This window comes from Myotis yumanensis, unplaced genomic scaffold, assembly GCF_028538775.1.
Source record: "Myotis yumanensis isolate MYYU_CA2020_CCGP unplaced genomic scaffold, mMyoYum1.0.hap1 SCAF_17, whole genome shotgun sequence".
Taxonomy (NCBI): domain Eukaryota; kingdom Metazoa; phylum Chordata; class Mammalia; order Chiroptera; family Vespertilionidae; genus Myotis; species Myotis yumanensis.
In genome coordinates, this window is record NW_027223768.1 from 13357529 (window position 1) to 13383770 (window position 26242).

Below are 26242 nucleotides of genomic sequence, written 5' to 3' on the forward strand. Positions count from 1 at the left end.
TCCTCTAAAGCCATTTTTGAAACAAATAATGTTTATTTTGGTGTTATATTTTGGAAGGAATTAACTTTTTACTTGTGTTAAAACTATACCATTTAACTGGTTTTGTTTGCAATTGTGTTCTTAAAACAATTCTCTTCAGTAGTTTGATATAGTTTATTAACATAATAATATATAATGTATAATTGAATATTGGTACTTTACCTTTTTTTAAAAAATTTTTTACTATAAGAAAAATGATAACTGATTTTAAAAGTCTGGCATTTTGCAGAGCATAAATAAAATATTGTTAAGCATCTATACTCTTTCATGGCTTCCGATTTTTATATACCTAGCAGAAAGTGTTTAGGCACCAATTTCGAGATCATTTCGGTAGATATTACTTTGCAAGAGTTGAGCACACTTCCTAGAATTTTTGAGTGGTGGTGTGAAAGACACTGTGTCCTTAGTGAGAAACCCTGGACATGGTTCCAGGCTTCCTTTGCTTTAGAAACCGAAGACTTAAAACTTGGTCTGCTTGCCTCTTGTGGTTTCAGCAGACATATTCTAAAAACATACATTATTCAAGGTTTGCTAGTAACAAGCGTTAAATAGAGAATGTTGGTATGTATGTGATGGTAGAAAAGTACCCATCCTGTTTAATGTAAACCAAATAAAGGTTCACAAACTGAGCCACATCAGGCTTTTCTGGAACAGGATAATTAGGAATAAGCTAATTGTCAAACACAACCAATTTTTAAATGTTTATTATTAGCTTTATTGTATCCCAACACCTCTCACTTTATTGTGCTAGTATACACTGTTACCCTGAGATTGACCAACAGAAACCTCTCGCTCGGCAGCTGGAGCTAGCTTACTTAACATTTGGATTGGCCGGTTCGATGGGGCTTGGGAGCGCAGGCCTCTCCTCTATTCTACCGAGGTTCCTTCATTGGATTGACCAGCTGTCAGGTTCAACCCAAACCTGCCTCCTTTTAGTGGTGTTTGTCTGGATCGCAACACAATGGGGGGGAGGGGGAGAGCCTCCCCTCGTAAGCTCCGATTGGCTGGACTTAACCATGGCGGTCTCTGATTGGTCCAATGAAGAAACACCAAGGTAGGTTGCCTAGTGATCCTGAGGAAGCTGATGTGTTATTCCTTTTCTGCAGCGAAGGATCAGGAAGTTTGTGCTCTTTCCTTGGCTGGGAAGTTTTTCACCTACTAGGACAAGGGTAGGGGACTGGGGTGGAGGACAGGTGTTCTCCTAAAGTAGAGTGCAAGCTGCAGCCTCCCTCGGGCCGTAACCCAGGAGTAACGTCAGGTAAGCAACCGGGGAAATGCATTTCGTAACGTCAAAAAATAAACCAAAACCCTCCACATTTTTTATTTTATGGGGAAAAGGTGGTTTTGATTTATTTAAATTTTTTGCCTTCTTTTAAATAGGAGTTTTAACTAGTAAATGTCCACGGGGAGGGGAGATTCATTTCTCAAAGAAACCCCCCCTCTTTCCCGCCCTCCTCCCCCAAGATTTAAAGTTTCTTGGACTGGGTTAGGAAATAAGCCCTATTCACAGTGCCAGATAAGGTTAATGCTCAAGCATTTCATTTATTTCATGGTTCTCTTCGTCCTTCACTCTTTCCACCTCCTACCAAGAATTATATTTGAAATATAGTCCTGTACAAAGAGTCTTTTGTAAGTCACTTAATTTGTATTTCTATTTTAAATGTTCACATGCATTTCTGAGAATTCGTTTTAATCAGTATATATTTATTGAGCAGTTACAACGTTAAAGACCTTGTGCTAGTTGCTATGGAGAATAAAAAAAGCCTAAGAAGACAATATCTCTGCCCTCAAGAAGTTTACAGTTGAGAGACAGCCAGACTATAATAAATACTTTAAAGTAAGTAAGTATAAATAAAGTTTTGAAAGTACAGCTGAGGGAGAGACCAATTCTGACCATGGGACATGGGTAATGGAGGAGACTCACTTAAGCCTCAGTAGGCCTTTTAAGAATGAGTAGAATTTGAAGAGTAGGAGGAAAGGGAGAGAACTCCAACATGTACAGAGGAGCAGAGGTGAACGACATGGCACATGTTTGAGAAATGGTTTGTTCACAGTATGGAATTGGAATTAATGGGAAATAATTGAGAAAAGATAGAATGGGAATCAGTCGCAGAGGTTCCTGAATGCATTCTTCTCCTTTTTTTTTTTTAATCCTCTCTCAAGGATATGTTTTACTGATTTCAGAGAGAGGGGGAAGGAAGAGAGAGAAAGAGAGAAGCATCAGTGGTCTCCTTGGGAATGGAACCCGCAACCTTTCTGTGCATAGGAGGACACCCCAACCAACCAAGCCACACTGGCCAGGGCTTGAATGCATTCTTTTGATGTTGCAAAATATATTCTTTTAAACAATTGCTGATAAAAAAAATATTTGTTGTATATCATCTTAACAACTGGCATTTAGGTTTATCTCAAAGTAAGCTAACTTAAACTTCATTACAAATGACAGTGCAATTTCTCTTGACTAGATTTTAAAACAAATGTAGTGCTTGATATAAAAGGGCATGTGCTTTGATTTTTTTTTTTTTTTAGAAAGAATTTGCTAATCTTTTAACATTCTCTTGCCAGTATTTTTGTTTGTTTGTAGCTGTTTTGTTTGCAAGATGGATAGAGATGAAAGTTTTCTGGAATTACTACACTTGATCTTCTGAGTGCTATTCTCTAAAGTAGTGATCTCCTAAGTGAGTTCATGAACTGAGTCATTCGGGTTTGGGAAGAAAATATTAGAACATCTATTTCTATTTAGTTTTTTAAATTTTTTACTTTATAATTTTTTGTGTATGCTTTATAATGTGCCACTGAATGTTTATAGAAGTTCTATATAAATTATCATATGCATATTTGGACTGGATGCTCACAGTTTTTTGCTGCCCCATATTATTGAACTTGGAGAGGATCCATTTTGTGAAAGAGGAGTCACAATGATTGACAGTCACTCCTAGGTTATAGATTATGCACAAGAAATCAACAGGTTTAAAAGATGATTATTTCTACTGGTCTTTAAAATTACTGATTTGATTTCTTGCCAGTGCTTTCTGTGTATTTAAGTTATGTACTTTGGAAGATATTGAATTATGTTACCCACTTAATTTTTCTGGTCATTACTCTTTCCTTTCTTTCTCTAAGTTTTAAATATTTCTTATTCATATACATTTTGGTATGCATGTATAAGTATCTATATGTATTTATTTACATAAGCACACTGTAAATATTTTTCATCACCCTTCCAGAAACAGTTCAGAATGACCACTTTAACTCACCGTGCCCGTCGTATGGAAGTAGGCAAGAACTCTGAAAAGAAGGTAGAAAGTGAGGAAGATACTAATCAAGACAGGAGTTCAGACAATGAAGACTCTGGAGACTCTAAGGATATTCGCCTCACCCTTATGGAAGAAGTATTGCTCCTGGGACTAAAAGATAAAGAGGTAATGTAGTTTGGTCAGCTGGGCCATCCCAAAGACTTAAATACTGAAATGTTTTTAGGAAGTAATAGAATAGAATATTTGTGTTAATGTTAGGTTGGCCTTAGAATTATGCTGTGGACATCTTAATGAGGAATGAGGAATTTTGGCGGTTAGCTGATACTCAGAGGGTAAAATCCAGAAGTGCAATTACTTGAAGTGTAATTTAATTACAAAATTATTCCAAAATTTTAGAGGATACAAGAGAAGATATAACACAGTGTAAAGTTTTTGTAGTTACAGTGTCCCAAGTGATAGTGATACTGAAATAACCTCTTATTAAATTAAGAAAGAAGGCCCAGCCCTGGCCCGGTGGCTCATTTGGTTGGAGCATTGTCCCCTGCACCAAAAGGTTGCAGGTTTAATTCCGGTCAGAGAACATACCTGGGTGTTGGGTTTGATCCTCAGTTGGGGCTCCTATGGCAGGTGGCCATTGATATTTCTCTCTTACTTTGATGTTTCTCTCCTCTCTCTCCCTACCTCTATCTTTCTCTCTCCCTTCCTCTTTATCTAAGGTTAATTTCATAACCTCAGGTGAGGATTAAAGAAAGGTCAAATAAATGAAAAAGCAAAACTGACTCTCTAAAAGAATGTCAGAGTAGGTCTGAAGATTAGATGGTATAAATACTGTTTTGAAATGCTTACAGAAGTGTGGAGGAAACATTCACTGACTGTAGAAGCAGAGCATATTAGAACTAAGAAGCTATTTCGTTTTAGTTTTGAATACAAATTATTAATTTCCTGCTGACCCTACATATTGGATTTTTGCTTTTGTCCTGTAGAGAAACTGCCTCTGGACTTGTCTTCGTTTGTCTAAATTTATAGTAGTTGATATAAACTTAGGGAAATAGAATTTTAAAAATAAAGCATCTCATTTAGAGCTATAATCATAGTGGGTATTCAACATATTGGTGAGATACTGTACAAAGATGGGCAAATAATTAATTACTTTCCTAATTGTTCTAATTTCATTTCTGAATATGCTAAATTAAGTTTTTAGCTTTCAGTTGTCTCAAGAAGACTAAAAAAGGATAAATCCTTAGGTGCAAATAAACAGAAGAGGTCAAACCTTTGGATATGTTAAAGTAGTAGTAGTAGTTTTCCAAAATGCCAGTTACATAACTATCTCTAAAAATGTTACATTGATTTCCAGTTCTACTCATTTTCTTCTTATTTCCCAAAGTAGATTTATTTAATCAATATTTAGTGTGATTGGGGACACCCATTATGTGCTTAGTGTTATGCAAATACTAAAGTAAATATAAAATAGCATAAATGGTCCCTACCCCCAAGAAATTTGTATTCTAACTGGAGATAAAAGTTAACCCAAAGGATCATCAACAGTAAAATGGATAAAAATGAGTATATTTATTTAAATAAGTATAAGTATACCTCTAGCTAGTTTGGCACAGTGGATAGAGCGTCAGCCTGCAGACTGAAGGGTCCCAGGTTTGATCCCAGTCAAGGGCACATGCCTGGGTTGCAGGCTCAATTCCCAGTGTGGGGCATGCAGGAGGCAGCCAATCAATGATTCTCTTTGATTATTGATGTTTCTATCTCTCTCTCTCCCCCTCTCCCTTCCTCTCTGAAATCAATAAAAATATATTAAATAAATGAGTATATTTTTAGAATGAAAATGAACATTGTTACAAAACATGTATAATTCTCATATAATGTTCAGTAAAGGAGTCCAAACACAAAAGATTACATACTATATGAATCTATATATATAAAATTCAAAAAACTATAGTATTTGCAGTTGCATGTTAGAGATGGTAAAACTATAAAGAACAGCAGGAAAGGGATTACCATAGTTGTTAGGAGAGTGGTTACATTTTTGTGGGAGGGGAGAGGAGGTTTTAGTCATTAGAAAAGCGAATGAGGGGGTTTTCTGGGTACTAGCAGTTTTCTGTGTCTGTACTTGTGGGATATTTCATGGATATTGACTTAGGGATAATTCATTGTTTTTATCTTTCGTGTACTCTCCTATGTGTGCATTGTATTTCAAATTCAAAAGAGTTTTAAAGAAAAAACAGCAAGTCTTTCCATGTTAGAACAATAAGAGCCGAGGGAGTTGAAGGGAGGAGAGATCATCATGAGTTGGAATAATCTGGGGAAGAATAGAAGGGAGTAAAACAAGCTGGGCCTTTAAGAATGGGTAAGATTAATAGAAATGGAGAGAAGGGAATACATTGTGGATGAGGGGAACCTGAGTAAGCAAAGGTATCATGAACTTGATGAGTTTGGGAGATAACTAAGTAACCAGTATGACTGAAGTAGGCTCTGTTCTTGGAGAACAATGAGAATCAAAATTGACATATTAGATTCAGAGTATGGAGGATTTTGAGTTCTAGGCAGAGATATTTAGACTCTTTCCTTTAAGCAAAAGAGGATTAGCCTAGTGAAAACAGCAAAGCTCATTTCATTGTTGTGTCCAAATTAAGGACTTAGTGATATTTTCGCTCTATTTTGTTTCTGCGTTTCTATTTTACTATGTATTATTTCTTATTTTACATGGTTTGAGTTTGTGACATGTCAAAGAAAAATCCTAAATGTTAAACTTTGTATCCCAAAGTCCCAAAATTAACTTTTGCTGAAGATTTCCATAAGACTTTCTGTTTATAAATCAATACTATAATTTTGAAAAATTACATCTGTTTCAAAAGCATGTAAGTGGAAGATAACACAAAGAGATTAGTACTTCAAGAATTGTGGGGCTAGAAAAGAATGAGAGTAGGCCATAGTCAAATTGCTTGTCAAATATTACTGTCATCCCTTTCTTAAGATTCTTCTGAGGAGTAGTGGCCACAGACTGGTTTTAAAATATTAAGCTTCATTGTCTTATGAAAATAATCAGGAAATTTAAATATATGTTGAAGAATCTAACCTTTCAAGTACACTTAAAATTAGATGTTATCTCAGTTCAATAACACTGACCTCAACTGAGAAAATTAAATTTGAGTCCCAGCCTGACTAAAATAAAATAGATTTATTTCCTGTAATAGCCTGTGATAAGAATTTTGCTATAGATATTACTGACTCATGGACAACTAATGCTTTAATTAAATTGCTAGTATATTTAAAATTTCCCTTTATGAGAATCTTTATTATTAAGTTACCTATAAGAGGAGTGAGCCTATTAATGCTTTTGACTTGATGGTAATATTTTTCGTTTGTGGATAATATTTTTTAACCCTCTTTCCTGTTTTGCAAAGCTTTCTCCTAGTATTGCCATTTATTGAATACTTACTATGCACTGGGACATAAAAACTTTTCATCATGCCCAGGTTGTGGGCTCAACCCCCAGTAGGGGGTGTGCAGAAGGCAGCCGATCAATGATTCTCTCTCATCATTGTTGTTTCTATCTCTCTCTTCCTCTCCCTTCCTCTCTGAAATCAATATACCTACACTAATAAAAGAGAAACATGCAAATTGGTGTCACTCTGCTACGCCCACCAGCCAATCAGAGTGACTATGCAAATTAACCCAACAAAGATGGCAGTTAATTTGCATACACAGGCAAGGAGCAAAGACTGAAGACTGAAGAGTCTTGGCTTCTCCGCTGCAGCCATACCAAAGGCCTGGGTCCCGGGTGCTGGAGGAAAACTGGTGCCAGCAGCCAGGGGAAGGAAGGCCTATTGCGCGAACCTTCGTGCAACGGGGTTCTAGTATATATATAAAAGGCTAATATGCTAAGTGTCCGACCATCCAACTGGTTGCTATGACACGCATTGACCACCATGGGGCAGACACTCAATGCAGAGCTGTGGAGCTGCAGTGACTTGGCAGTGGTGGTTCTCGGGTGACAGACCTTAAACCAGAGAGGAGGGAGCCTGATTCCTCGCTGGCTGTGCAGTTCCACCTTCAGCTGTGGGTTATGTTGTTGCTGAGGCACTGTCAGCTCTGAATCTGGTTTACTGCACACTTGCTTTTGCATTCCACACCCTGTCCAAACAGCAACTTTACAGAGTGCCCTCTCTCACTCCGGGATCCCTTGGGGGATGTCGGAGAGCCAGTTTCTGCCTGATCCCTGCAGGCCAGGCCGAGGGACCCTAATTAATTTCCTTTCAATGTGCACGAATCTGTGCACTAGGTCACTAGTAAAAACATATTTAAAAAAAAGTCTGTGGAGAGACAGGATATAAGAAAAAAGTACGTAAGTGGGATGTTTGCGATAATTTTAGTGATTTGCAACTGAAATAATTGCCCATATTTGAAAGCATCCTATCTCCTGTAAATAAATTCGGATGTTTTGAAATTTAAGTACTAAACAGAATTAGACACACAGCTCTGTGTTTTATTGTTTAACTTTTCTAAAATTGTGAAATATAGCATATCTAGAAAAGTATTTAGCACTTATGTACAATTTAACAAGTAATTCTTTTGTTTTTATTGATTTTTAGAGAGGAAGGGAGAGGGATAGAGAGATAGAAAGATCAATGAGAGAGAAAAATCAATTAGCTGCCTCCTGCACGTCTCCCACCAGGGATCTAGCCCACAACCCGAGCATGTGTCCTGACCAGGAGTCGAACCAGTGACTTCTTGGTTCATGGGTCAGTGCTCAACCACTGAGCCACATCGGCTGGGCTTAACAAGTAATTTTAAAGCAAATATTCATGTAACTACCACCCGTAGAGTACAATCAGCATCCTAGAAGCATCCTCTTGTGCACTTCTCTAATCACATGCTGCCCTTCCTCCTGTAGTTGTACATGTATATATATCCCTGAACAAAGTATTTTAATTTTGCCTCCTTTTAAAATTCATGTTATTGGGTTAATACTGTTATATATTTTTTGTTCAGTATGATGTTTGAGATTCATCCATGTTGCTGCATATAATTTAATTCAGTTCACTGCAATATAGTATTTTGTTATCTGAATATACCACCATTCACTCATCCTACTGGCTAGTGAACATTCAGGAGTTATTATTATCAACAATGCTGCTAAGAATATTCTAGTACTGATTAGTTATGTTCTTTCAAACAATGCCACTATTCATACATATAAAAAAATGATAAAGTAGACTGGATAACACTTTTATCTTAAATTATAAAACACGTTCATGCTAAGCTTTTTCAAGCTACTAATGATTTTCTATTGGTTATAATTCACTCATTGTAATTTATTAGCAGTGGGAGACTAGAAATTCAAGCTTTTCTAAGTTGGTAAAAAAATTTTCAGTGAACTAGTCACGAAATTTTAAAAAATCAGTAAGTCAGTACATAACTTGTCAGTGAATGACTATAGATGGAAAAAATGCTACTCTTCGAAAGTTGCTCAGTCCTAAAACATTTTCTTAAAATTAAAAGATTAAAAGATTACCTAGACCAGTACCTGACCTTTTAGTTTCCTGATTGAACAAAATGAACAATAAATCTCTTGTTAGTAGCTATTGCTGACAAGTGTGAATAAGGAAGTGTATCAGGACTCGTTTGTCAAGTTTTGTGGTTTTTATTAACCTAGACTGTTAAAAAATAACTTCTGTTTTGTTTTTATTATTTCCAGTCATATAACCCCAAAGAATTATTTACTATTGGTACAAAAGGAAATAAACTGAAAGACCAAAGCCCTATTCTAACAATAGGAAAATGTAGTTTAAACTCTTTCATTGAGAGCCTGCCTTTCCCTAACCTTCCAACCCCCTAATGTACACTGTTCTCTTCTGAAATACCTGGAATTGAGATTATCTCCCCTTCATATGTTGTTTGTATAACTTAAGAGTGTTCAGAACTGTTTTTCTATATGTCTATAATTATTGGGTTTTTTTGGTTGAAAACTGGACATTTGCATATGGTACCTCTGGAGGTCAGGTTTGATCCCTCCTCAGTTGGGGCACATGCCAGAGGCAACCATTAATGTGTCTCTCTCATCCATATTTCCCTTTCTCCCTCCTCCCCTCCTTTCCACTCTCTCTAAAAATCAATGGAAAAAATATCCTCGGGTGAAGATTTAAAACAAAATTGTATTGCCCAGTGCCGGTTTGCCCCTTCTATCTCTATTCTCCACTATGAAAGTTTATAGTGTATGCATACATCCATTCCATAATTTTCACACACTGCTGTTCTATGAAGAAAAGCCCCAGGATTAAGGTTGGGGAAGAGGAAACAGATGGGAAAATTGGTGGCTAGCAGAGAAGATATGTGTATTATATGTATAAAGAAAAATATGATTTTATATACACCCAAATGATAATAGAATGATGGAATTTATGAGTAATTTTTATTTTATTTTTTATTTTCAAATTTCTAAAATATATGTATACTATTTAATCGGGTGGTGGGGGGCTATTTGAAAATAAAAAATGTACCTGCATTTACCTCATTTTGCTCTTCTGAGGTGTGAGCATACCATATAGAAAAAGCTTCTGGAAGACACTTATGATTCCTTCTTTCATAGAAAATTAAGCAATTTAATGTCGAAACTTCAGATTTGGGGGGAGGGAAGGATTTGTTTCTGATTTTTTTTCCTAATAAAGTGACATTTTCTTAATGTAGATAATTTGGGGGGAAAATTGAAAACCATTTTAAATATTAGAAAACCATTTTTTAAAGTATTTTACATAATTGCAGTAATCTTGATTACACAATTATTTATATTGGCTATTTTTCACTTAACTTTATCATAAGGATTTTCTAACATTATTTTTAAAAACTCCTTATAAGCATTAAAAATGATGCTTTAAGTTCCTTTGCATTTTATGTCATGCAGGCAACTTTAACATTTTTAACCTTCCGAGTTGTTGGGGTTTTTTTGTTTGTTTGTTTTTAAATTCACCCTTTTTATTTTCAGAGAGAGTGGAAGGGAGGGGAGAGACAGAGAAACATCCATGTGAGAGAGATACATCGATTGGTTGGCAAGGTACATGCTCTGAACTGGAATCTAACTTGTCTTCAGGCTGATGCTCTATTTACTTGAGTCAAACCGACTACGGCCAGAGTTGTTTTAAGGTGTATCTTCAAGGAAGTTTGAATAAGGAATACTTGACTAGGTGGAAATTCGTCATAAGATATTGACAGAATTTATTGAAATCTCATTGCCCAGCCTTTCACAAGAGCAAAATGACATTATCAAAAATTTAAATATGTATACTCTTTGATTCGAAAGTTTCTTCTAGGAATTTGTTCAACCAATACGCAAATGAATATTTCTTCTTTTTTTTCTTTTTTTATTCTAGAGAGAGGAAGGGGGGGAAGAGAGAGAATTTTTCTCTCTTTTCCCTCCTGTATTTGAGATAATTAAATTTAATGATTAAGTGTAAACTTTAGCATGTATGTGCTAGATCATCCTGCACACTAAAGCAGTGGCCCTTTAACACAGAATCTTTATTGTGGATTGAGAATTTACTGAGGCAGCCACATATATTTAGAGGGAAAATGGACCTTAGAATTATAATTTATTTTTTAAAACTCCAGATGTGTACTTTTATACTTTTTCCATTATGGTATATGACTTAATAAAAAGGAAGTTTAAAAACTCATTTAAGAGTTTCGCGTGTTATGAGCTACTAGGATGAGAAAAGGGTAGTATTAAAAAACATACAGTTTCTACATCCTGGTCTCTGTTTCTTTATTTACCATGCTTCTCACCGTTCTGTTGACAATCTGACATCACTGTCACTGAAACAGAAGGTATATAGTTAGGAAGAAATAAGAAAACAAAGGAAAACTTTCTTCTAATTGCTTTAATACCAACTGAAATGTTTGCACACCTGTTGAAATTTATAGTCACCAGGATATACTAGTAAAGTTATGACCTAAGTAAATTACTTATTCTGACATAAGTTATAGTTTAACCTTAATTAGGCTACTAAATTGTATAAAACCAAGTATTAACCTAAAAAAAAAACTTACTTTGTCCTTGAAGTAGCCATGAGGCAGGCAGTGGAGGGAAGTAATCCCAGCTTTGAGTCTAGAATCAGGCCCTCAGGAAATTTGGATATATCTAGGGATGTATGGTTCAAGCTGAGTGTTTACCAGGTTAACATATTTCAATCATAAAATTCTTGAAACATATTTCAAGAAACATTTATAGAGAAATACCATGTATCAATCAGATACTCTCTCCTTAAGGAATTTATAGTCTGAGGGCAAACTGTTGATTGCAATGTGATATACTAAATGATAGGGGAGAAGTATATATACTTAGGCACACCCAGGTGAGGTACCTAACCCAGATGGTAGAGGGAAAGACAATGTGAGAGAAGGTTACAAGGAAGATGTGAATCCTGTAGGAGAAAGAAAAGTATTGGTTCTTCTAGACCAATGGTTCTCAACCTTCCTAATGCCACAACACTTTAATACAGTTCCTCATGTTGTGGTGAACCCCAATTTCATTGTTACAAATTGAACATAATTAAAGCATAGTGATTAATCACAAAAACAATATGTAATTATATATGTGTTTTCCGATGGTCTTAGGCGACCCCTGTGAAAGGGTCGTTCGACCCTCAAAGGGGTCGCGACCCACAGGTTGAGAACCGCTGTTCTAGACAGAACTTTGTGTGTGGCCTAGCCAGCGTGGCTCAGTGGTTGGGCGTTAACCTATGAACCAGGAGGTCATGGTTCCATTCCTGGTCAGGGCACGTGCTCAGGTTGCACATGCCCAGGTTGCTGGCTCGATCCTCACTGTGGGGCGTGCAGGTGGCAGCCAATCAATGATCCTCTCTCATCATTGATATTTCTCTCTCTCTCTCTCTCTCTCTCTCTCTCCCTCCCTCTCAAGTCAATAAAAATATTTTAAAAAAAACAACTTTATGCCCTAGCTGGTTTGGCTCAGTGGATAGAGCGTCGGCCTGTGGACAGAAGGGTCCTAGGTTCAATTCCAATCAAGGGCACATGACCAGGTTGCGGGCTCTATCCTTAGTAGGGGGCGTGCAGGAGGCAGTTGATCAATGATTCTCTATCATTGATGTTTCTTTTTCTCTTTCCCTCTCCCTTCTTCTCTGAAATCAATAAATATATATTTTTTAAAAAAACAACAACTTTGTGTGTGCAAAGACCAATAGGCAAAAATGATGCATTAAGAGTACTTAAAATAGTTTTGGAAAGCTAGAGCATAGTGTTCTAGGGGAAAGAGGCCAGAAAGAGAATAATAAATAGCCTCCTGGTTTGAGTGCTATACAGTAAACCCTAGATTTTGTGGACCTTGATTTAACAAACTTTGGATTTAATGGAGAAAACTTCGATCTGTATGTCCTGTGAAAAGTACCACCCTGTTAATTTTAAAATGCTTTTAACCAAGATTTGCTTATCATTAACAGACTATTTTTTGTTATTAATTCGCTGTAACTTTTAACAAACTTCAGTGAATAGGCCATATGTTGGAAAAAACACTGTAGTAATTTTGTTGATATAAATAAATATTACATATCTACAACTATAGTCTACATATTTAAATCCAAGAGTCACTGCTCGTAAACAGTGTATATTGAATGACTAGCATGTGACCACACTACATTGCAAGGCTAATTGGTTCTGTGATCTAGTGGCGTGACTTTCTGCAGCAGATTTAAGGAGCCGGCCAATGTTCCCACGTGCACTGAGCCTCCTCCCAGCCCTGTGCATTTATTTGCCCATGGTGTCTGGCAAATACACGTTTGCTAGACCTATTCAGTATAAGTTTAAAATTACCCGCCGAACCGGTTTGGCTCAGTGGATAGAGCGTCGGCCTGCGGACTCAAGGGTCCCAGGTTCGATTCCGGTCAAGGGCATGTACCTTGGTTGCAGGCACATCCCCAATAGGGGGTGTGCAGGAGGCAGCTGATCAATCTCTCATCGATGTTTCTAACTCTCTATCCCTCTCCCTTCTTCTCTGTAAAAAATCAATAAAATATTTTAAAAAAATAAAATAAAATAAAATAAATAAATTTAAAATTACTGGAATACATATAGAAAACTTCTCTGTGAAACTAAATTTTTCATACATACTTAATTAACCAAATGTGTGTACATAAGTGAAAACAAGTAAACTAACTAATTGGTCAATTTTTTAACATAGGCGTTCAGAAAACCTGCTTTATTAATAATGTACTTTCAACTTTAAGGGATACCCCCTTGCCTGAATTAGTCCATTATAGTGAGGTTTTACTATACCAAGGAGTTTGGACTTGACTGAGAGGAGTATTTGAAAGATTTTTAAGCAGAGGGGAAGGGAGTTATATAATTAGATTTGAGCTTAAAGATCATCCTGGCTAGGGGAATAATGGAATTGGAAAACCCCTACCTCTGTCAGTATAGGGGTCAGATATTAAGTCTTGAGTAAACTTAATTTCAAACATGTAATAGAAAGTAAAGGAAATTTTCAGATCCCCCCCAACCCCCCCCAAAAAAAATTTAAATCCTAGAGGTAAGCAATAAACTAATTTGCCCTGGGGAAAATTGCCAAATCAGTTCAGAGATTCAGGAATTTGGTGGTCAGAAATAAATCTTGGGGTTAAGATAAAAGCGGGAAGTTAAATGTAAATGTGGTCCCAGTTGTGAGGCATTCCCTCAAACCTCCCATGCCCAACTGTTAGCAGAAGCAAATGCACATCTTCCTCTCTGAAGGAAGACATCCTCAATTTAGGTCTCCACAATCTTTCAGATTCACAACAAAATAAATATGGATCTCTTAATCAAATATCATCAGTCATACAAATAATCAAATACCCATGAGAAGGAATCAGGAGAAATAACAAACAATAGGTCATTCAAGGACTTCAGATCAGATAATAAAATATATGTGACATTTATTAAAGAAATAAAAGAATCAAAGGTACAACAAAAAGAAATGATCACAAATGACCAGGCAAATGTAAAAAATAACTATATAATAGAGTTTTAGAAATGAAGAATAGTTGAAACCAAAATCTCAGGGGTAGTTTAACATATTAAATACATATGGCAAGAGTAAATTGCAAGCTAAATATGAAATGACTCTTCAGAAAGTAGTATGGAGACAGAGAAAATGGAAAATATAAAAAGAGAGATTAAGCCCTAACTGGTTCTGCTCAGTAGATAGAGCGTCGGCCTGTGGATTGAAAGGTCCTGGGTTCGATTCCAGTGAAGGGCACATGCCCAGGTTGTGGGCTCCATCCCCAGTAGGGGGTGTGCAGGAGGCAGCCGATCAATGATTCTCTCTCATCATTGATGTTTCTATCTCTCTTTCCCTCTCCCTTCCTCTCTGAAATCAATAAAAATATATTAAAAGAGAGAGAGAGCGAGAGAGGTTAAAAGACATGGGGAGCTAGGATAAGAAAAATGATAGTCCCAGAAGAAAAATATAAAGAAAATAGAGGAAAGCCAAAATTCTTAGAGATAAGAACTGAGAATTTTTAAGAACTAAGAAATGAACCTACAGATATAAGAAGCCTATCCCAAATAAGATAAGTAAATGCACACACAGTCATGTTGTAATCAAACTGCAAAACATCAAGAGAGAAGGTCTTAAAGGACCAAAGAAAAAGGCAAATCAACCGCAAAGAAACCACAAGCAATAAAAATAATAGATCTCACTTGCACAATAGAAGCTAGAAGAGGAAGACATATCTTTAATGTGATAGAGAAAACTATCAAGTTAGAATTTTATGTCCAGAGAAACTGTCTTTCAAGAATGATGGTAAAATACAGACATTTCAGATAAACAAAATAGTTTGCCTCCAACAGACTTTCACTTAAGGAAATTCTACTTTAGGAAGAAGGAAAATGGTACCAGAAAGGAGGTCTGAGATGCAAGAAGGAATGGTGAGCAAGGAAATTGGTAAGCATCTGAGTAAATCTAAACAAGTGCTACCTGTATAAAGTAATGATGCTGCTAATAATGTCTCATTTGTGAGGTTAAAAAAAAAATATTGCTCAACTAGGACAGTGGTTACTATATTGACTCATTTAAAAAATAAATCTGATCTTGTATTAATTTTAAATTGTTGTGCTGCATGTTAAAATGTCAAGGATAATGTTCCTAAAGAAAAGTGGAGTCTTTAATTTCCAAAGCAATAATGAAGAAAAATTTTTTTAAGTTTAATAAAAAAATTATTTACTGCTATTACTAGTAATTAGTTTTGGGGTTGCTTTAAAGCCATGATAAACTGTCCCTGCCAACATCTCACCCAGCTTCTCTCCAGTGAGAGGTATTGCCAAAACCAAAGATAGCTAAAGAGTGTTGAACAGCTCTGATGGGTGTTCCTTGCATTCATCATAATTCCTTGCTCAGAACCTTCAAGATTCAATACTGCCTTTCAATAAAAAGTTCAAAGCATCAAGGCTTTTCAACCATCTGGCCCCAACCAACTTGATCTCATTATTTCTCTTTAAATCCTTGAGTTAGACCTCTAAACATATTTGAGACCTCCTTCCTTGACACTTTAGTTAAAATGCCCTCTTGAAGAATAGGTGGAATTTGGAGGAAAACCCTCCCTCTCTGCCAGATTCAACCTTTTCTTCAAACCACTGCTCAGTTCCCATGAAAGTTCCTGACTACTCTAGCCTAAAAGTGACTTATATAATTTGAATAACTATCATCTAAACCAAACTTACAACAGTCATTTATGCCTATCTCTTCTGCTTTTACAACGAGCTTTTATTTAAATTTTATATTAACACAGAACTTTGCTGAAATTTGCATGGTCTTTCCAGCTAGATTTTCAGTTCCTTAAGACAGTGGCTATTTCGTACATGTCTTTGTATCCTCTATAGCACCTAGGGAAGGGAAACTAACATTTAAGTGCCCACAATATGCCAGGCCCTGTAATAAATTCTTTCTTGTATATGACATTTCATTTATTCCTCACAGCAAACTTATAAAGATAGATATTAGTGGCCCCATTTTACAGATGAGGACATACAAATAATCACTTGAGAAAGGTTAAGTCACATACCCAAGGAACTTAACTAGTCAGTGTTAGAGCTGGATTTCAACTATATCACCCATCAAAATAGCTTGTATTATTAATACATATCTTGGAGGAGTAAAAAACTCAAATGATTTGTAAATTTTTCTATTTAATTCATTTGTATTCTACACTGAATTTGGAGTGTCATGGAAACAGATTTTAAAAAATTCTTCTCAAAAATTAAAGTTTGATTTGCCAATTACTAACTAATAGCCAAATACACAAAGAACTTAAAAAGTCAGACAGAAAATCATAATTGGGGAGGGGGTAGGTTAAGGGAATTAAATAGAGATTCCTTTATTGTATACTTTGCTTTGAGTTCATGTAATATGACCTGAAACAAATCACAACAGAGTATACCATTCTTAGGGTGCTTGCTGCAAGTCCCTATCTCTTTCAGAACGTTCTTTCTCTTCTCTTTTCCTAGGGTTACACATCTTTCTGGAATGACTGCATATCATCTGGCCTGCGAGGGGGCATCCTGATAGAGCTGGCCATGCGGGGTCGTATCTATCTGGAACCCCCCACCATGCGTAAGAAGCGACTACTAGACAGAAAGGTACAGCATCCTCTGTGACATTCTCTGAGTTTATAAAAGGGCAGGTGCCAATGGTCCATTTTGGAGGAGTAGAAAGATTTGAGTAGTGAGACAAGGTAAATAACACTGACTCAGTTGTCCCATTGTCTAATAGGTTTAATTATTCTATATCAGAGGGAGAAATCCAAGGGTCCAATAGTCTAAAGAGTAATAAGAAGTTCATACTTTTGTCTTTCTTTTCTATGCAGAAAATCACATTTAGAGTGCTGTTGATTATTCCTCCCTCCATAGCTATAGCTCTAACATGGAAGAGAGTATTATATAGGAGTATGTAAACATGTGGGTCAGGTGCAGTCTTTGCTAAACTCTGGTCATCCTCAGATAATCATTTAATTTCTCTCCTTTCATTTTCTGCAAGTCCTCTGCAGCATGTTAGCCATACTCCTGTCTCCATTTTCTTCTATTTTTTTCTACTCACACTTTCACTATCATACTTAGCATTTAGCGCTGAAACCACATTCTTATATATCACTAGTTTCTTTTCAGTCTTTGTCTCTTTTAGCCTCTATGTGGCATTTGACACTTTGACCACCTTCTCCTAATTGAAACTTTCTTAATTCTTGGCCTCTATTATATTACACTAGAGGCCTTTATTTTTATTTTTATTTTTATTTTTTTTCGCTTAAAGTATTACAAAGGGTATTACATAAGTGTCCTTTTTTCCCCCCGCCCTTGACAAGCCCCTGCCCTCCCTTACCCCCCAGTGTCTTATGTCCATTAGTTATGGTTATATGGGTGCATACAAGTCCTTCGGTTGATCTCTTACTCCCCTCCCTCCTGTCCCCCAACCCTCCCTGGCCTTCCCACTGCAGTTTGACAATCAGTTTGAGGCAGCTCTGCCACTGTATTTATTATTGTTCAAAAGTTTGTAATGGTCTTAATTATCCATGAAAGAGTGAGATCATGTGGTATTTTTCCTTCATTGACTGGCTGCACTAGAGGCCCAGTGCACGAAATTCTGCACAGGTAGGGTCCCTAGCGGCTGCAGCTGCCGGCCAGGGCCTCCCTTCCCTGGCTGCCAGCTGCCAGCCAGGGCCTTCCTTCATTCCGCGCCGCCCTCTGATGGTCAGCGCACGTCATAGCAAGCGATCAAATTCCCAGTTGGCCGAAATCCTGAAGGGACACTTTGCATATTAGGCTTTTATATATACAGATTCACTTGCTTCTCTAGCTGTACCCTATTTCCTTTACTTCTCCATTCCTTAACATCTAAGTCTCAAGTTTGTATCCCTTTGTGTAACTTATATCCTTTTAAAGATATCATTTACCTTTACAGCTTCATCTAGTACCTCCATATACTAACTACTAAATCCTAGGCTTATCTTCTCTTTTTAAAAAAATTTTTTAATATGTTTTTAGCCCTAGCCAGTTTGGCTCAGTGGATAGAACTTCGGCCTGCGGACTGAAGGGTCCCGGGTTCAATTCCAGTCAAGGGCACATGCCCGATTGTGGGCTCAATCCCCAGTGTGGGGTGTGCAGGAGGCAGCTGATCAATGATTCTCTCTCATCATTGATGTCTCTTTTTCTATTGTTAATCCTCACCCGAAGATATTTTTCCATTGAGAGAGTGGAAGGGAGAGGGAGAGATAGAGAGAAACATCGATGTGAGAGAGAGACATCAATTGGTTGCCTCCTGCACACACCCCAACCAGGGCAGGGGAACTGCAACCAAGGTACATGCCCTTGACCAGAATCGAACCTGGGACCCTTCAGTCCAAGGGCCAAAGCTCTATCCACTGAGCAAAACCAGCTAGGGCGCATTGATCAGCTGCCTCCTGCAGGCCCCCTACTGGGGATTGAGCCCACAACCCTGGTATGTACCCTGACTGGGAATTGAACTGCTACCTCCTGGTTCATGGCTGACACTCACCACTGAGCAATACTGGCCGGGCAGGCCTATCTTTTTTTTTTTTTTTAATATATTTTATTGATTTTTTACAGAGACGAAGGGAGAGGGATACAGAGCCAGAAACATCAATGAGAGAGAAACATTGATCAGCTGCCTCCTGCACGCCCCCCACTAGGGATGTGCCCGCAACCCAGGTACATGCCCTTGACCGGAATCGAACCCAGGACCCTTGAGTCCGCAGGCCGACGCTCTATCCACTGAGCCAAACCAGTTCTGGCAGGCCTATCTTCTTTTGTCAGCCCCAGGAACATATTTATCTGTTGGCTAGGCATTTCAACTGGCTCTCCCATATCAGTTAAAACCAAACTTAACTTTTCCCCAAAACTGGCTTCTTTTCCTGATTTTCCTACCTTTATTGATTGTTTTGCAAGTAGGTTTTCCAGACTCAAAGAATTATTATTGAGTCTTTTCTCCATTATCATTTATATCCAGTTTGTCACTAGGGCCCTCATCAAATGTATTTTTGTCTCCTCACTATCTCCCCATACTAGATTATTCAACTTTTTTTTTTTTAATCCTCACACGAGGATATTTTTCCATTGATTTTTAGAGAGGGAAAGACAGAAATATCGATGTGAGAGAGACACATCGATTGGTTGCTTCCTGCACGAGCCCTGACCAGGGCCCGGCCTAGGCCTGGGCCTGAGAGGAGCCTGCAACCAAGGTACCGAAATCAAACCCAGGACCCTTTGGTCGGCACGTGGACGCTCTATCCACTGAGCCAAACCGGCTAGAGCAATTTTTCAACTTCTTGAGAACAGAGACAGTATATTATACTGCTTTGCATTTTCTATAATACTTAACCAATAGTGTTCATATGGTATATTGAAAGATTTTAATTTGAATGAATTGAATGAACCAGGGTCCCTTGTTTCTTCTTTCTAAAAGGTACTGCTGAAGTCAGACAGCCCAACAGGTGACGTTTTACTGGATGAAACTCTCAAACACATCAAAGCCACTGAACCCACAGAAACTGTCCAGACGTGGATAGAGCTACTCACCGGTAAGATGGCTCAAAATGATGCAGAAGTCCCACACTTAGTTAGGTCAGGAAAAGAAGTGCAGAAATTAAAGGGGCTCGATTAGGTACAGATGGTTCACTGATCATGTTATGCAGTCTTTGTTATATGTTGCTGAATTTGCTTTGCTAGTATTTTGTTGAGTACTTTATACCTGGGTTATTGGTGTATAATTTTCTAGTGATGTCTTTGTCTGGTTTTGGTATCAGAGTAATATCATATAGATTAAGGAAGTATTCCCTCCTCTTCTGATTCTTTGAAAGATTTGTGAAGAATTGGCATTATATTTAAATATTTGGTAGAATTCCCTGTAAAGCTGTCTTGGACACACTTTTCTTTGTGGGAAATTTTAAAGTTACTTATTCACTCTACTTACTTGTTGTTGATCTAGTCAGAATTTTCTCTATTTATGGTATCCCCTCATTACCCTCTTTATTTCTTTAAGGTCAATAGTGATATCTCCTCTTTCATTCCTAATTGTAGTAATTTGAGTCTTCTCTCTTTTTTCCTGGGTCAGTCTAGGCTTGTCAGTTTTATTTATCTTTTCAAGAAACCAATTCTTGATTTATTTTCTCTATTGTTTTTATTTTCTATGTTTATTTCTACTATAATCTTTACCATTTCCTTTCTTCTGCTTGCTTTGGGTTTAGTGCTCTTTTATAGTTTCTTAAAGTAGATTAGATTATTGATTTGACATCATTCCTAGAATAGCACTTGGAATTGTAAATTTTCCTCTTTACACTGCTTTAAGGTGCATCCCATAAGTTTTGATATGTTTTCATTTTCATTCAACTCAGAGTATTTTTTAAATTTCCCTTGTGATTTCTTCTTTGAGCCATTGGTTATTTCAAAGCATGTTGTTTAATTTCCATATATTTTTGAATTTTCCAAACTTCCTTCTGTTAATATTTATTTAATTCCATTGTGGTTGGATAGCATACTTTGTATATTTTTAGTCCTTTTAAATTTATTAAGGCTGTTTTAAATTTATGAAGGCCTAGCATATGGTTTCTCCTGGAGAATGCTCCATGTGTACTTGAGAAGAATGTATATTCTGCTGTTAAAGGGTGGAATGTTCTAAAAGATGTCTTGTTCGGTCTGGTTAGTTTATAGTGTTGTTCTAAGTTTTCATTTCTTTTCCCATAGGCGAGACCTGGAACCCCTTCAAATTACAATACCAGCTGAGAAATGTAAGAGAGCGAATTGCAAAGAACCTAGTAGAGAAGGGCATTCTAACCACGGAGAAGCAGAATTTCCTCCTATTTGATATGACTACTCATCCAGTGACCAACACAACAGAGAAACAGCGACTAGTGAAAAAAATTCAAGATAGTGTCCTAGAGCGGTGGGTAAATGACCCTCAGCGTATGGACAAGCGAACACTAGCACTCCTGGTGCTAGCCCACTCCTCCGACGTACTAGAAAATGTCTTCTCCTCTCTGACAGATGACAAGTATGATGTGGCAATGAATCGAGCCAAGGACCTAGTAGAACTGGACCCTGAAGTGGAAGGGACAAAGCACAGTGCCACAGAGATGATCTGGGCTGTGTTGGCAGCCTTCAATAAATCCTAAAGCCAGCAGGTGGGTTTCTCCTTTTTCCCCTGCTGGGCTGGTGACTATCAGAGACACTATCACTGAGTTTTGTGTGATGAGATGTTTTTCATCATTTTCTTTCCTTCTCTTGAATCAGACTTGTGATTTGGGGAAAGCAACTTCAGGGCTTCTCCATAGACCTTGACCTTTATAAGCAGACTTTATTTCTCCTTATACCTCCACTCCAGAGGTGACTAAACTGGGGGTGAGCCCACACATCCCCAATAAACATTTTCTCTCATTTCTTAGTTTATTTCAACCTAGTGTGCTTTTGGATAAGCAAGATTATCTAAGTGGTGTTTGCTGTTCTCCAGCCACAGGTTGTGAATGAGATGTAGAGCAAACCATTTATTACATTTTTTAAAGTCTGTTTTCTATCTAAAATACATGTTTTCAGTCTTTGTCTCTCAGGCTCTGCTAGGTAATGTAGCTTATTGAAATGACTGCCTCTCTGAATAAGGGTCAATGGAAACAAACTAGTTTTTGGAGTAAGTAGTCTCTGGGATTTTATTTCCTGTTAGTGATTTTCTCACTTTCTTGTTCTAACCTAATGAGAATATTCCAAATTTGATGACCTGATTCTCATAGCCTTATAACCAGAAATACATTCTAACCTCTTTTTTTAGCATTACCCTACTCCATCATTGGACAGAAATCTAAGTGAAAATATATATATATATATATATATATATATATATATATATATATATATCTCAACCACTTCCTTCATGCAATCAGCATTACAATTTCTAAGGGAAGGAAGTGGTATCATATTTCCACCCTTTCGCACATGACTATCCTGATTCCTCCAGACAATTTTAAACCTTTCTGCTGTGATTGAACTGAGAAAGTTGTAAATTTCAATTGCTGAATAGCAGCATCCTGAATCTAGATAATATATCTAAACTCCAGGTTTTCTTTGCTCCCTTTTTTTTGCTTTCTGCATAAATTAATAAATTCTATCTATATTTAAACATTCTGGAAATAATTTTGTTTATATTTAATCCACAACCATCTTTCTAGCCAAATCTCTAAAATGTTTTTTCAATTTAGTAGTGAGTGCAAAGAGAAGCTTATTAAGAAAAATCCTATGTGGAGGGTCAGTTTGATGTCAAAAGCATGCCCTCCCCCTTTTTTTTTTCCAAAAGCATGCTGATATAAAGTTCAGTATTTGGAAACAGAGGACCAAATTGTGCTAATGTCAAGCATTTATTATGCTAGTACTTGTAATGGGTCCTGCCTCTTCACCATTACAGAGAAATAGGCTGCCAAAGGGCTAATACAGGTGACTCAGAGCTGATATTAAATCTTCCTGATCAGAAATAATTAAATGAATCATAATTTCCATTTCCTTTCTAAACCTGTTTAACAACCCCCAAATTTCCCAGCTCAACTTTCTTTTTTCCACTTCAGTTATCACTTAGGTAACTAGAGAAATAAATTTTAACATGAAACAAACTCTCAATGTGAGGTGAAGTAGAGCTTTAGTCTGGCTCTCTAAAAATTCAAAAACCAGTCCATGTGTTATCTCTACCTGCCTTAGTTTTTCTTTCCATTTGAACAGTTTGGCATGAACTGAAACCAGGTTTTCCTGTGGAAAGTTTCAGCTTAATTGAAGGGCATGGAAGTTGAGTTGAGTTCTTTCTCACAACACTTAGTCGTGTTTATTTTTATATTGTATCACAATAAAAGGAGGATGTCTTGAATCTGCAGAATGTCCACTGCATATCACCTTCTCATTTAAAGCATATGGCCTTCACATTTCTGTATAATAAAGATATTGGCTCTCTAGTCTCTCTGTGCAGTTTTACAACTTCAGTTAATTTAGCTGGAAATAAGAACTTTCCACACAAGGCCTTTACACTAGGATACCAACCTCCGTTTCATCCTGTGTAGAAAATTAGAATACACAAATATTATAATTGTAACATATATAGACTGGGCGGGGCAGGGCACATCAAGGCTAACCTGAACACTAACCAATGTTGTAAAGTCCAAATAATGTCTCCATCCTAATAAAAATAAGTTATCCAACTATATAGCATTTTTACCATGAAGAGAATGTGTATGTTCTTTCCTATTAATATCTACTTGCTCATGACACCTGAATTTAAGAGCTGGAAGTCTTAAGTTCCAAATGTAGATAACAGGTAACTACAACAGAGTTAACATGTGAAAGGATAACTATGCTTATAATTAGCTTACTCTTCCTTCTTAATGATTACAGGACAAGGAACAATAAGAAATGTAGTTACTAGGATTGTTTATACTTCCCTGTTATTTTTACTTCAGACAAAGCATTGTTCCCATAATTCTTTTTTGTTTGTTTTTATAATCCTCACCTTAGGATTTTTTTTCCCCATTGATTTTTACAGAGTGGAAGGGAGGGAGGGACGGAGGGAAAGAAGCATCCATGTGAGAGAGAGAGATATCAATCGGTTGCCCTCCAGCATGGAAGTCCCCCATGGAGGCCTGGGATTGAATCCCCAACCTTTTGGTGTACGGGACAATGCTCCAACCAACTGAGCCACACAGTTAGGGCCATAATTCTGATTTTTTTTAAAAAATACATTTTATTGATTTTTTTACACAGAGAAAGGGAGAGGGATAGAGAGTTAGAAACATTGATTAGAGAGAAACATCGATCAGCTGCCTCCTGCACACCCCCTACTGGGGATGTGCCCGCAACTAAGGTACATGCCCTTGACCAGAATCGAACCTGGGACCCTTGAGTCCGCAGGCCGATGCTCTATCCACTGAGCCAAACCGGTTAGGGCCATAATTCTGACTTTTAATACAATAGATTGGTTTTGCTTTTGAACATTATGTATTTTTTGTGATCATTTATCCATTTTACTTTGAACATTGGGTTCTAGTTTGGGGCAGTTAGAAATAATGCTGTGCCTGACCAGCATGGTCAGTGGTTGAGCACTGACTTATGAACCAGGAGGTCACAGTTCAATTCCCAATCAGGGCATTGCTGTTTCTCAAATACACTAGAAACATGTCCCTGCTTCAGAAGCTTTGCATTTGTTCCTCCCTCTGCTTGGACCAGTTTTCCTCCAGCTATCTGCTTGGCTACTACTCCCCACCTCATTCAGATCTCTGCTCACGTATCTCAGGTCTTTCATAATCAATCTAAAGTATCACCTTCTCCCACCCAGTCACAAATAGAACAACTACTGAGCACATCCTATACCCCAGACACTGCTAGTTTTAGTGAAATGCCACTTTTTTTTTTCTGGCTTTACTTTTATTATAAGTTCCACCCTTCCTAATGCTCAACGATTTAGCTATGCCAAGGATGAAAGTGTAATTTAAATCAGTCCCTTAGCAATCATAGTTTTTATACATTCCTCTTAAGCAGAGCTTAGGTTAAAACAATCTTAGCTGGTATCAAAAGTATTTATCAAAAGAACTTGTTCATTTTTTAGATATTTAAGCTAATCTCTTACACACATTCATAATATATTGCCACCGTAATTGCCCAAACCTGATTTGACCAATAGTTTACATTTTCTTTCCCCACATGACCTGGCTTAAACTTAGCCTGCCTTCTTTTATCCCTTTCCTCTATCCAACTGGGCCATACATTCAACTGGTTACCAAGTTCTGTCCATCTAAGTTTATAATATGTTTCATTCTGCCAACTTCCATTCCCACTGCCTCTTGCCACTACCCCTTGTCAATCAGCCAAAACTGGAGTCATGAGACTTTGGAAAATTAGCAGTGGTTGATGATTCTGGGGAAAAATATGAAGATCATTTCCTATGCTCTTTTATGCCCCCTTTTATTATCCACTCACTTCCCTGAAGCAGATGAAACTTAAACAGAGAGGGGTTTTCCTTTGTTTTGCTTTTGTTTGTTTTGTTTTTGTTTGTTTTGGTTTAAGCCTTTCATTGAAATGTACATGCAGAGAAGTGCATAGCTCAGTTTTCACAAGCTGAACATACCCATGTAACCAACAGCAGGATTAAGAAACAGAACATGCCTAGCACTTCAGAATCCTTTGTACTCCTTTCCAGTCATTAGCCCCCAAGGGTAAACGATTTCCTGACTTCAGTCAACACTGACCAGTGTTACCTTAACAAGGCTTTTCAGAGAAGTAGAAAAAAGCTTAGATGGGGGATTATTTGAGGAAAAGCACATCTTAGAAACCTGAAACAAAAAGGAAAAGAAGTTGGGAAGGAGAGGTCTAGACGATCTAAAAAGAAAAAGGACAAGGATAAAGGAGGAAGAGGGAATGAGGGAGAGAAAGTAGGAGTTTGGAGAGAATCATTCTAGCTGGTTGGCTCCCAGAGAAACCCACCAGTGATATTCTTAAGCTTATCTTCTCCTTTTCCCCTTGCTCCAGCCTCCCACCTCTTCCCCCAACCTGTGCCCCACTGACAGCCCTCTGCTCCAAACCTCTCTCAGGTCTTTAGGTGGCACATTAAATTTCATTAAGGATTCATTCTTTTAGGTTAAAATTGCTCCTTTTTGGCTGAATACTTTTTAAATACAAATATTAAAATACTGATACTAAACCAAAAAGTAAGCTGCTGACGCACAATAGATGCTACGTAAATTTTCTTTCTGTGATTTTCTCTAAGGCCTTCCGAGCCAAAATTTCATAGTATAGCTGTTAAAATTGACCTGATTACTTAATCCACATTTAAAATAGCAACTGATAATGTCGATTTGGTATTTCTGGGTAATATGTTTGCACTTTAGTTGGTATCTGAATGCAATGAAAGGCAGAGGTGATATATT

The 26242-nt window shown here is 37.3% G+C and overlaps 1 protein-coding gene across 3 annotated transcripts; it reads left to right on the forward strand.

Moving 5' to 3' along the window:
* Positions 1 to 1109: 1109 nt before the first annotated feature.
* GOLPH3L (golgi phosphoprotein 3 like) lies at positions 1110 to 23529 on the forward strand. 3 transcript variants are annotated; one of them, XM_070396310.1, is made up of 6 exons: positions 1110 to 1297; positions 1755 to 1876; positions 3267 to 3461; positions 16797 to 16928; positions 19765 to 19879; positions 21042 to 23529. In XM_070396310.1, exons 3-6 carry the CDS (start codon positions 3279 to 3281, stop codon positions 21467 to 21469), a joined length of 858 nt encoding a protein of 285 aa, XP_070252411.1. In that variant the 5' UTR covers positions 1110 to 1297; positions 1755 to 1876; positions 3267 to 3278; the 3' UTR covers positions 21470 to 23529. The 3 variants fall into 3 exon arrangements, with proteins under 3 accessions (XP_070252411.1, XP_070252410.1, XP_070252412.1); XM_070396309.1 differs by lacking the exon at positions 1755 to 1876; XM_070396311.1 differs by lacking the exons at positions 1755 to 1876; positions 16797 to 16928.
* The last annotated feature ends 2713 nt before the right edge of the window (positions 23530 to 26242 follow it).

What these genes read in the sequence shown, in the direction of transcription:
- GOLPH3L (XM_070396310.1), top strand. Translation starts at nt 3,279, where the DNA reads ATGACCACTTTAACTCACCGTGCCCGTCGTATGGAAGTAGGCAAGAAC. An exon ending in TGGGACTAAAAGATAAAGAG is followed by an intron (nt 3,462 to 16,796) that starts GTAATGTAGTTT and finishes CTCTTTTCCTAG; the next exon opens with GGTTACACATCTTTCTGGAA. An exon ending in AGCGACTACTAGACAGAAAG is followed by an intron (nt 16,929 to 19,764) that starts GTACAGCATCCT and finishes TCTTTCTAAAAG; the next exon opens with GTACTGCTGAAGTCAGACAG.